The following is a 12,850-nucleotide window of genomic DNA, read 5'->3' as shown; positions in this document are numbered from 1 at the left end:
AAGTTTAAACCATTGTGCTTAAATACTCCATAGCTCAAGTGATATTGGCACTGATCTCCACTTCAAACACCACCAATGTTTTACACTTAAAAACTTTTTATGTGGCCATAATTTAATTTTGGAAAATATCTATTAAAAAATTCTAAATTTTCAGATTATTTTCCAGCCATCTCTTTGCCACTTGGTGATTGTAGGAAACCTGAATTTCACATTACTAAACTCTTTTTATTTGGTCTCTTACTTTAGGTTTAAAGATCCCTTATTTAGCCCCTCAAAATTCTGTGCTTCATAACCTTAATTTGGGCAAGATTAGATTTGATTAAATGCATAATTCATCCTCTCTTTCATGCTTTAAATCTTAATGATTATGAAACATATAAGACCTGGTGGGTGTCTCTACTTATACATTTAGTTTCCAGCTTTATATTGAACCTTTTAAATACTCCAACCTTGCATCCATAGGTTCAATAATATCACCTTAAAAAGGAAGATACAATTATTTCTATTCAACAAACCAGATTCAATCTAAGTCCTTGTACCCCTTCAAATCCTTACCATTATCAAGGCTTTGTTGCTCAGGGAAGCCCCCCTTTGTTGTAAATTATTCCAGCATTATGTGTGGGAGTGTGTCATTGAGGTGACAGTGGATGACCCACTCCAAGTTGCCTTTGAGTTCACATCAAGTGAATTGGGATTTTGACAGCTTCAGTGTGAGCTTGAACAGTAATAGATTCCGTGAATTTTGATGATAAGTCAATTTGTTAATGGAATGTTTCAAAATTATGAAAATTAATTATCAGGGTTGTGAACTCAATTGGATATATATGATGAATTCAGTGTATGCACTGTTAATGCCACATTCGTTTTCCAACTGCATATGAATTCTGGGTTGTGTCACTTTTGGAAGCCATATTGGTTCACAGCTGGGAAATTCAACTGGTTAAGGGTTGAAGGAATTTGTTTGTGTGCCAAGGGTGCCATCTGGGTAGTCACACTCATGGTCAACCCTTTGTTAGAAGAATTCTGACTGGTCAACACTTTGAAGAGTTGGTCCTGACTGCACAAGTCAAACTTGTGAGCCAGTAAGCTCATGATTAACTTTGGCACTAACCAAAGGTCCTGATCAATCATTCTAACTTGATGGCTTGGTCTGTCAAGGTTAACCCTTTTAAGGCAAGCTTTAAAGTCTTTATCTAGTCCTTCAAGGTCCATTTCTTTGAAAATAAGGTCCTTGAATTTACTGGGTTGTTCATATACCAATCGATCTGAGAGAAGGTAACTTCTTGGGCATGAATAAAATGGTTTAGGAATCCAAAATTCAGTGGTGCCATCCTAGCAAGTACAACCATCACAGAGATTATCATGAAAATCACAAAAACAGAATGTCATGCAGATGTGGGGATCTATCCAGCGGCTGGAGGATTGTTCTTGTCATTATTTTGCAACCCTCTCCATTCCTTGGTTGGCAGCTCAGACTCTGGAGCATCAACGTCCTTTCCATCATTCTCCCCCTAGAATTTATCTTCAATGATACAAACTCAGTTTTTACAAGTTGTTTCGTGAAACATACCCTGAGGTTGATAGATGCACTACATAACACAGACTTTCTCCGGCTTGGGTGCCAGGTTCAAAGGATATCTTTTTTGCCAAAACCACCCAGGAATTGCTGTTGGCTTTGTCCCTTTTCGAGACATGTCATTTGGGTGGGGTAAACCACATAATCTGTTGACCTCACCAGTGAAGTAATGCCCAATTGGCAAAGGATCTTTATTTGGAAGTTTGGTCCCAGAATTTCTTCATGTCTTTTAACTCGTTTGATGAGCTCTCTTACACTCTAGATACATGTGAATCAAGAACCACTTCACATAACAGAAATCCTGTAATGCATATCTAAATCATGAAAACAAACTAATTTCACTACTTTGGCCCAGTAAACTAGAGTCTAGAGGTTTGAATTGGTAACTTCAAAGGAATAAAGTAATGGTGCTTATGTTCTGCCACTTTGAAATTAATTGGGTTGTATCATGTATGTATTTCAGATTCCATACTTGGAGCTGCTTGTGATGCATTGCCCAGGAAGTGTAATCAGACCAAACCTTTGTAGAGATGGAAAACCTGCAGCATTGTGACATGGAACAGACAAACGTTTCATCTAAGGATGCGGTGCTTGCTGAATTGATTTCTATGGGTTTTGAATTCAGTGCTGCATTGGAAGCAGTAGAAGCTGTTGGGCAGTCAGTAAGTGATGCCATAGATTTCATTTTGGCAGGCAATCCTGCTATTGCTAGGAGAGATTGGAATATTATGAAGAATGGTCAAAATAATCTGCCCAACAGTGATTCTAGAGAAGAATGTGATGTCAGAAAAAATCTTGGCTCTCGTACTGGTTTTTATGCAAGAAAGCAATCTCTGATTACAGAGAAATTCAAACCCACTGGAAGACATGACGAGTCTGGATCTATGGACAGTTGTGAAAATTTATCCTCCAGTTATGCAGCCGGAAATGGTATGCTTCAATTTCTTAAGAAGCAAAGGGCATTTCAACAGTGCCTAACATTCTAGTTTCATATAATTATGTACTGATACATCACATTCACAATTGCAGATACTAGGCAACTGCATTTGTTGCAGGATGAATTCCATGGCAGCAGTTTACACACTGATCCTTTACAAGACACACAACTGGATTGGGAACAGAAAGCAGAAACTCTTTTACAACAGCGCTTTGGCTATAAAGAATTGAAGTGCTTTCAGAAAGAGGCTTTGAAGGCATGGGCATGTCATCAAGACTGCCTCGTTCTTGCAGCAACAGGCTCAGGTCATGTTTGCATTATTGTTGAATCTGTATTGTGGTAGCATACACAATCTTTAATATAGTTCTGATTTGCAGGATCTTTTTGTAACCAAATACGTCTTAATTTTTAAATTGTTTTGTCCATATTGATATGCAGGCAAATCCCTTTGCTTCCAGCTACCTGCATTATTGACTGGGAAAGTTGTAGTGGTGGTATCTCCATTAATCAGCCTTATGCATGATCAATGCTTGAAGCTGGCAAAACATGGAGTTTCTGCTTGTTTCCTTGGTTCAGGGCAAGTTGACAAAAGCATTGAGGATAGAGCTATGGCAGGCATGTATGACATTATTTATGTCTGTCCAGAGACACTTCTACGGTAAGGTCATTTTTCTCTAATCAGCCATCTTAAAACTTTTACTGACATTTTAGATGATCATATAATGTATGAAAGAGTAATACAGTATTGTATAATCTTTATCTACAGAGTAATTGGGTCATTACAGAAGCTTTCAGAAAGTCGTGGTATTACTCTTTTTGCTATTGACGAAGTTCATTGTGTGTCCAAATGGGGTCATGATTTTCGACCTGATTACAGGTACAACCTGTAACCATTGCTTAGTTGTTATGCTAGTTTGGACACTATAGTTTCCCACTATTGATGTAAAGGATATATGTTTGGAGCGGTCATAAGCAATTAACACATTTTGAAAGACTTGATTGTGTTTTGTCTCAAATGCTTTTCTAGGCGCTTGTCTGTACTGAGAGAAAAATTCCAGGCAAGCAACGGTGAGTCGGTAAAGCATCATATACCGATTATGGCACTTACTGCTACAGCTACACATCGTGTTCGAGAAGACATTATGAGTTCTCTGGGCATGAACCCAGACACAAAAATTGTTCTGACATCGTTTTTCAGACCAAATTTGAGGTTCTCCGTAAGTAACAGACCTCAATATTTTTTATTAAAGCATTGGCTTAAGTTGCATGCTATTATTGAATCAAAATGAAATGTAGGCCCTTCATCCAGGAACATGGCACTTTATTGTTGGTTGGCTATGATAAAGTATTCATTGGAAATAGAGAAATTATATTTTGTGCAAGTGAAATCAAGATATGGTACACTATTTCCAACATAAATTCTGCACATGCTTAAGTAGTATATGTCAAAAACATGTCATGGAGGTACAGCGATGGCTATGATTTTTCAAAAATTTAACTCTACTTAATAAATGCATACATGTTGAGGTGGAGTGCTTATAATATATCTGAACCTATGTGTGTATTTGCCCAATAAGTAAATATGAATATCATCTCCTGGCTGTAACTTACCGAGGATTGGCTAAATGTTTCTTAGGAAATTACAGATACCCAATAAAAGTATGTAACATGGAATTGAGTAAAAGTATGATAGTTTCTAGATTGGGCAAGCATAGAATGCCAATGGATGGAGGTGCAAATAATCAACTTTTATGTCAAAGAACTAGCACTGGAGTTGCTGCTGGAGCCTGATGAGAAATGTCTAGTGTACATGATAGATTTATGTGGACTCCCACCTACAGTCAATACTTGTAGGTTTATTGTTCTCTGCAGTCTGTTGGGTCTCACTGGAGGTGGAATAAACATCGTATATGAGATCTAGATCTATCTCTCCTTTGCAAGAATTATGGTTGTCTAATATAGCTGTGTCATTTGAGTCTCTATACTTCATCCAGCAATTTGTCAATTACAGGAACTGGAAATTTTCAAATTTATGTTTTATGCTGATTTTGTAGAAGTCATGAAAATGATAGAGTCTAGATGGACAGTCTTTCTTACATTTTTCTTTATAATAAAGAGATGGATGCACTCCATGAATTCTTACTGTACCTTGCTTTTCCACATTTCACAAGTTTTGGGACTGCTCATTCGATTTCCTTTTTGTGGTGATATGAATATGACACTGCTGGATGTTGACTGGTTTTTCTCCTACTAATTAAATAATGTCTTCCTTGACTTTAATAGGTGGGAAACATACTGGTAAGGCTTGGAACACTACAAAGTACTTATTCAAGAGTTGTTCTCTTTCCTCTAGTTGATGTGGTTTGTCTAGTCATACCCAAGTCCCATACAGAGAAGCAGCCTTCAACTGCTGCGGATACCACTTATTAATGCGATAAATGCCAGAGGAATAAAAATAAAAATATTACGACACCTAGACTACTTCATCCTTCAAAAATCCCGAATCAAAAATGGGAGGAAATATCAATGGACTTTATCGAAGGTTTACCTGTGTTTGATGGTAAGGATAAAATTCTTGTAGTAGTCGACAGACTCACCAAGTAGGCTCACTTTATTGGAATGAGGAAATCAGACTCAGCGAAACAAATTGCTGAGATATTTTGCAAAAATGTTTACAAATTACATGGATTTCCGAAGGTCATTGTGAGCGATAGAGATGGCAAATCCAAGGGTAATTTTTGGAAGGAATTTTTCAAACATATAGAAACCTACCTCAACATGAGTTTAGCCTACCATCCTCAAATAGATGGCCAAACAGAGGTTGTCAATAAATGTTTAGAAGCCTACCTACGTTATGCCACAGACAAACAAAATAAGTGGGCTCAGTGGTTACATCTCGTTGAATGGTGGTACAATTCTACTTATCACATGTTAGCAAAAATAACTCCATTTCAAACTCTGTACTATTACAAACTTCCGAAATGGAAGGACTTTGCTATGATCGAGACGAAACTTCCAACATTTAAAGACCAATTAGAAGAAACACAAAAAGCCGTCCAAACTCTAAAAGAAAATCTAAATAATACAAGAAATGGTATGAAGCAACAAGCTGACCGAAACAGAACAGAGAGAGAATTTGAAGTTGGAGAATGGGTATTTGTTAAACTTCAGCCTTACAAATAGTTTTCCTTAAAACAAAGGGGAAAAAACAAATTGACACCAAGGTTTTATGGACCGTACCAGATAAACAAAGAGATCAGCCAAGCAGCATATAGTTTAAGCCTTCTTGATCAAAGTCGTGTTCACAACGTTTTTCATGTATCCTGCCTTAAAAAGGCACTTGGCGAACATCAATAAGCACAAACAATACTTCCGACTTTAGATGACGAAGGAAGGGTCATTCTAGAACCAGAATGTGTTATCTCCATCGAGGAAAAAAACAACGATCACGAGTAATCAAAGAATTTGTCAATTATAGGAATTGGAAATTTTCAAATTTATGTTTTATGCTGATTTTGTAGAAGTCATGAAAATGATAGAGTCTAGATGGATAGTCTTTCTAACATTTTTCTTTATAATAAAGAGATGGATGCACTCCATGAATTCTTACTGTACCTTGCGTTTCTACATTTCACAAGTTTTGGGACTGCTCATTCGATTTCCTTTTTGTGGTGATATGAATAATGACACTGCTGGATGTTGATTGGTATTTCTCCTACTAATTAAATAATGTCTTCCTTGACTTTAATAGGTGGGAAACATACTGGTAAGGCTTGGAATAGTACAAAGTACTTATTCAAGAGTTGTTCTCTTTCCTCTAGTTGATGTGGTTTGTCTAGTCATACCCAAGTCCCATACAGAGAAGCAGCCTTCAACTGTTGCGGGTACCACTTATTAATGCGATAAATGCCAGAGGAATAAAAATGAAAATATTATGACACCTAGACTACTTCATCCTTTAAATATCCCGAATAAAAAATGGGAGGAAATATCAATGGAATTTATCGAAGGTTTACCTGTGTTTGATGGTAAGGATAAAATTCTTGTAGTAGTCGACAGACTCACCAAGTATGCTCACTTTATTGGAATGAGGAAATCAGACTCAGCAAAACAAATTGCTGAGATATTTTGCAAAAATGTTTACAAATTACATGGATTTCCCAAGGTCATTGTGAGCGATAGAGATGCCAAATTCAAGGGTAATTTTTGGAAGGAATTTTTCAAACATATAGGAACCTACCTCAACATGAGTTCAGCCTACCATCCTCAAACAGATGGCCAAACAGAGGTTGTCAATAAATGTTTAGAAGCCTACCTACGTTGTTATGCCACAGACAAACAAAATAAGTGGGCTCAGTGGTTACATCTCGCTGAATGGTGGTACAATTCTACTTACCACACGTTAGCAAAAATAACTCCATTTCAAGCTCTGTACTGTTACGAACCTCCAAAATGGAAGGACTTTGCTATCATCGAGACGAAACTTCCAGCTGTTAAAGACCAGTTAGAAGAAACCCAAAAAGTCGTCCAAACTCTAAAAGAAAATCTAAATAATGCAAGAAATCGTATGAAGCAACAAGTTGACTGAAACAAAATAGAGAGAGAATTTGAAGTTGGAGAATGGGTATTTGTTAAACTTCAGCCTTACAAGCAGTTGTCCTTAAAACAAAAGGGAAAAAACAAATTGGCACCAAGGTTTTATGGACCGTACCAGATCAACAAAAAGATCAGCCAAGTAGCATATAGTTTAAGCCTTCTTGATAAAAGTCGTGTTCACAACGTTTTCCATGTATCCTGCCTTAAAAAGGCACTTGGCGAACATCAATCAGCACAAACAACACTTCCGACTTTAGATGACGAAGGAAGGGTCATTCTAGAACCAGAAGGTATTATCTCCATCAGGGAAAAAACGACGATCACGAGTAATCAAAGAATACCTGATCAAGTGGAAGGATTTACCAGAAGAAGAAGCTTCTTGGGAGACAGAAGCGTTTCGTCAACAACACCCATCATTACATATGCTTTGAGGACAAAGCATCTTTTCAAGAGGAAGGCAATGTTATATAAAAATTAATCAAGTCTGTAATTAGTAATTAATTAGGCAAAAGGATCATGCCCAGTCACTATGAGGCACCCAAGACAGTATTTAAGCCAGGGGCCTACCACATTTGATCATATTTCAATCTATCAATAATATATGTATTTATTCAGAGTGATTCACTCCAGCTCTCTACTTTCTTATGACTGCTATTGCTTGAATTTCTGATGTATAATTGCTTGATGAAAATTAACAAATGGTAAATGTTGTCGCTTATATTGTACAAGCACTGCGACAATGACTCAGGTTGGGGGCTGTCACCTTGATCCCCAACCTCTCCATTCTAACTGTCTCCCAACAACAAACTATGGGGGGTAGAGACCGTATGGAAATAATATGATGAGGGACAAGTTGGGAACCAACGAGTCTGGGAGACACAGTTGAGTGGCCTAGCTACCTGGTTGAATTTAGCAAGATTTTAGAGATTAGATTATATAATATTTGAGACCAGTGCCTTATGGAGTCAACACTCTTGCTTGTTATAAAATTGAGACCAAGTAACCAGATGGACAACTGCTTCTTGGACGCTTCACTAACCCATATGAAATGCAAATCCTAAGACTTAGGTGGGATGCAAGGATCTTGATTAGTTTTAATTTAATGCCTAATCTAAGTATGACCTTCCCTTAATTGTTTTGAAGCTAGGCTCCAAGGTAGGTTGTGGGAAGGAGGCCAACATTAAGCAAGCAAGGGCTTGATTAACAATACTTTCTGTTAGCTTCCTCTCACCTAATGCCTTCGGCGCTGCAGAGACTATGGCTATGACGACTGCAAGGTCACTGTGTTAACTATCGAAGAGTTGCTAAGCCCCTCAAGCTAGATGAGAAGGGTGGCCCTAGAAGCTTATCAACCAAGTTTATGCTTGGAGGTAAGTTATTAATGTAGCTGAACTTAGGATGCAATGCAAAGATGTTGAGTGAATCTTAGGTTAAGATTTTCTTAATGATTAAGTACTTAAGCTATAATCAAATCTTGAGTTAAGGAAACAAGTACTTGACAATGATATTCAAAAGACAATCTTAACCATAAGGAGAATGTGCCAGTTTAACAAATGCCACTAAAATATAATGGGTATCCACGATACAATATAAATCACCAATATTCTCAAGATAGAGTTATCATCCACAAGAAGATATTAATCATGAAACGATGACGACAAGTAAATGAGAGATAAAACACTTATGTTATTCAGAAAGAGGATTACTTCAATCAAGAGGCAATGCCTTTTTAGGAAATGATGCCAATATTGCGATTAGATTCCTTATTGCCAACAAGAGATGTTAATGACGATTAGGCTTAGATCAATATGTAAGAGACACCAATATCTAGTAGACTCTTAGATTCACTTACTAGCCAACCATTCAAAGAGATTCAGTTGCCTTAGAGAGGGAGCTTATAAGTGCAAACTTAAATTTTATAGAACTTACAAGGACAATCAAAGTGTTAGTGCCTTTTCATCAATTTTCAAATCCTTTAGCAGGCCAATGTAAACAATGTCTTCAATTATGAACAATCATCATAAAAGAACATGAACAAGTGAAAGTATTTTATGCTAATGACAGCAGTAAGCTAACTTATTGCAACAGTGAATCTCTTATGATAATTAGGACAGCAGTGAGATATTTCAATGCTAAATGTGCCAAACAGTCCTAAAATCCTTACTTCCTTTTCGAGTCAAATTAGAATACTTAAGATAGAGAACAAACAGTGAAAAGGTGCTTATGCAATTGATGTATTTTCAGACCTTTATAATGCTTATGACAGTCAGCAATAAGCCATGCAATGAGCCAAAAAACAACAAGCCAATTGATGCAATGAATTATTACTTCGCTTATATGTTTTGTTGGATGATTTTAAGATACTCAAGTAAAACTTATGTCACTGTCACTATATCAGACTTCAAATGCAGAGATGACAGTCACCAAAACTTATGATTTAGTCAAACAAATAATGCCCAAATATGCTTAAGTGACCTTTCAATGTATTATATAGATTATCAATTTATTTCACGCCACTTAGACATGTATTTGACCACTGTTAGAAAGATATTAGGCAGCTGTAGCAAACAGTGAGATGAATAAGGTTCAAAGATCAAACCCTTGAGCCCTTTGGGCTTGGAGACACTTGCCCAACTTGTCAACAAAATTTCCCAAAAGGTAGTCCACCTGCAAACACAAGTTTCATCCCAATATTTTTGCAGAACCACCAATAGGTCAGCCCAGAAATCAGTTTATTGCCAAATAATCAGGAAAAAAGGTCAACAAGGCCAAGTTAGGGCCACGACAATGGTTGGAGAGGCCTTAGGGTCTGATGTCTAGGGCAGTGGAGGTCTGCGGCTTTGAGAAAAAGGGCTGTAGGGCTTGCAGCCGGGGTAAATAGGGCAGTGGAAGGCAGGGATAGAGAAAGAGGAGGGGTTTGGAGGCCACAACAGGCAGGGAGGAAGGGAGAAATGGCAGGAAGGAGGGGCAGTGAGGAGGAAGGGCCAACGACAGGCTTGGAGGAAGGAAAACGAGGGTATAGGAGTCCACGACAGGCAAGGAGGAAGGGCAGCGTGGAGGAAGGAGGGGAGCCGAGGGAAGAAGGGCCTGGATGGAGAGAAGAAGGCTCACGGAAGAGCTGGAAAAGGCTGCTGCAGGGAAGAAAAGGGCCATCGGCAGGCTTGGAGGAGCCTCCTTGGGCTGACGACAGGGTTTGGAGGGCCAATGAAGGACAAAAAACTTAGACTCCTGCAAAAATTTTCAATTTGCCTCAGATTTCCACAATTTGCCCAAAAAATACCACTGGAAATCCTCTTGAAGGCTGACTGCTTCTCCTTGGACTTGAGCGTTGAGCTTGGAGAAGAAAAAGATGGTGGAGCTTGCCTTCCTAGGCCTAGATCCACCTCTAGAAACCCTTTAATTTTTTTTTCCAAGGCCTGAAACCCTTAAAAAATCTTCAAATCTAGCTTGAAGTTCCCCTGCACAAGCAAAATTACAAAAGCCCAAAACCCCAATATATACAAAAAATAAATATAATCCCAAAACCTCAAAACCCCAGCTGCACACAAGGGTTAGAAAATAAAATTAATTACAAAATTTTATTTTACAATATTCACAATGATTTATGGCTCTTATAAGCAGATCTATTCGTTAAATGTACAATAGATAAAAACAGATGAGTGAAATAATTTAAATGGGTGACCAATGGCCAAGATCCCCACAAAACCAATTGTTAGATAAGCCTTGAAATCTAATAAAGTGGGCTCTTAAACTTTCTTGTTTTGGGAGTTGGTTGTTTCAACCGAAGACTTCCTCTAACGCCCAAGATCTGAATTCCTGAAGTCTCTACACACTTAAGATCAAGTTATTAGATAAATAGGGGCTAGATAGACACCATAACTCTTAAGATCTAGAGATACCTGCTAGATCAATCAAGTTCAAATACCTCTCTAATCCGGTAACTAAAGCAAGATACCTGTGCAAATAGTTAATCCAATCATTGGCTAATGAAATAATAACTTATAAAATATTATTCAATAAAGCATTAAGAACATGATCCAAAAAATTACCATAAGAAGCAGAAGAGGAACACCACCATGAATAAACACCAAAGTCTTTTGCTTTATTGATAAAAAAGTATTACAACTAGCGGAGCCAGACTTAAAGCTTCTTTACAAAATTTTCTGCAACTTGAGAAGCAAATGGCTTCTAATTTATTGATAAATCCTCCAAGTGGAAAATAATGACCAGTTGGCTTGATCCCCATCAAAATAATCTTGACTGTTGATAAATGTTTAGTCATCTTTTAATCTCCACTGTGGAAAATCTTTAGTTTTTGAGGAATTTTTGAATTTCTCATTTAACCCATTTTTTATTAGCTCAAAAATAATTATTTTGTTCTAATTTTCTAAAAAAATTGACTTTGACTTAACAACCAAGGCTCAAGGGTCCAATTTTTCTTTAAATTTCTAATGTTCCCTTAGTGGGGAACCTTCAAAAATTAATTTTTTTAAGACCCATGAATTTTTCCATTTGGAGAATTTGATTTCTCTAGGACTTTAATTTTGACCCTAATTAATTAAATTCCTTGCTTAGGATTTTAATTTATTTTTGCTAGAAAATTTAATTAATTGACCTTTGAGGGGATTAATCATTTTTCCACCCTCTAATATTTTAGTCACGATGTCTAAGTATGAGGGACCATGCACTAAAATATTTTTTACATAAGCATTTCAACCCCCAAAGGGGAAACACCCGTTTGTTATAGACCCTTGATTTATTACCCAATTCTGCGACTCAATATGATCTAGTAGACCAAGTGATTTGTAATAAAATAATTTAGCCAATTAGTTTAAATTATTCCCAAATCACTTTTAGAAAAGACTCAACTAAAACACTAGGACTCACCTAAGACCATGACGATAAATTTCACCCTACTTTGGGGTGAAGCTGGAGGGAAAACTTTGCCGATCATCTGTGTTTAAAAACACAAATGAATTAGTGAGACGAAAAACCTCTTAGGATGAAATTTGTTGCCAAAATAATAAGCTTACTTGGGTTATTACATACATATATGGTCTTACTAGCATCATTTACATTAAAGTTTTGGAGAATCGGTTTACAACTTTGATAAGTTGACGACTGATGATGATGAGTCCAAGATCTCTGACTACTCGAATATGATGGAATCCTTTGCAAAAATGTGTATTTCTATAGGGTAGTTGACACAAAATGGTCAACATCTGGTTCTACTTGGTGACTCGTTGCTTCGTTGAAGGAATGTGAGAATCCAAAATCTGCACCCAAGCACAACACAATTTCATACAAGTAGCTTCCATCCAAATATAATCCCAAAATCATCATATGACATTAAGTACATGAAATAGAAGCTCTTAAATCTAATCTTGAAATAAGAATGAAATTTAATTTATGAAACAACAATTTAATCTATAAAATACAATACAGAGGATGCCCTATGGCATCAGATGTCATCTTTGAAGAACAACTTTAGCATTTGGCCATTTGTAGGTAAGTCAAGTGGTTCACTTTCCAATGTGCTCAAGTGAAATGAATGTGGTCTGACGATGCCTTTGATAAATCAATTCTATTTTGGACAACATATTTATCAGTGGAAAAACACTGAAGGAGTTGATAAGCTGGCAATTTAAGGTGCACAGGCAGAGTTATGTCCAAACCATAAATCAATTCAAAGGGACTTTTACGAGTAGCTTTTTTCTTTGTAATCCTATCTGCCCATATTG

General features: G+C 37.1%; 1 protein-coding gene across 1 annotated transcript in view; it reads left to right on the top strand.

Annotated features, from left to right (window-relative positions):
• Positions 1-12,850, top strand: part of LOC149199599 (ATP-dependent DNA helicase Q-like SIM) — a 391,868-nt gene that overhangs the window by 25,422 nt on the left and 353,596 nt on the right. The window contains exons 2-6 of the mRNA XM_089400631.1: positions 2,040-2,506; positions 2,606-2,818; positions 2,952-3,171; positions 3,280-3,390; positions 3,541-3,730. Coding sequence (XP_089256757.1) covers positions 2,107-2,506; positions 2,606-2,818; positions 2,952-3,171; positions 3,280-3,390; positions 3,541-3,730 — 1,134 coding nt within the window. The 5' untranslated portion in view covers positions 2,040-2,106. The remainder of the gene's footprint in view (positions 1-2,039; positions 2,507-2,605; positions 2,819-2,951; positions 3,172-3,279; positions 3,391-3,540; positions 3,731-12,850) is intronic.

Source organism: Pinus tabuliformis, chromosome 2_1, assembly GCF_031772625.1.
Source record: "Pinus tabuliformis cultivar Carrire ecotype Pingquan chromosome 2_1, CPIR1, whole genome shotgun sequence".
Taxonomy (NCBI): domain Eukaryota; kingdom Viridiplantae; phylum Streptophyta; class Pinopsida; order Pinales; family Pinaceae; genus Pinus; species Pinus tabuliformis.
The sequence above is the reverse complement of the archived record's forward strand: the minus strand, read 5'-3'. Positions and strand labels throughout refer to the sequence as shown.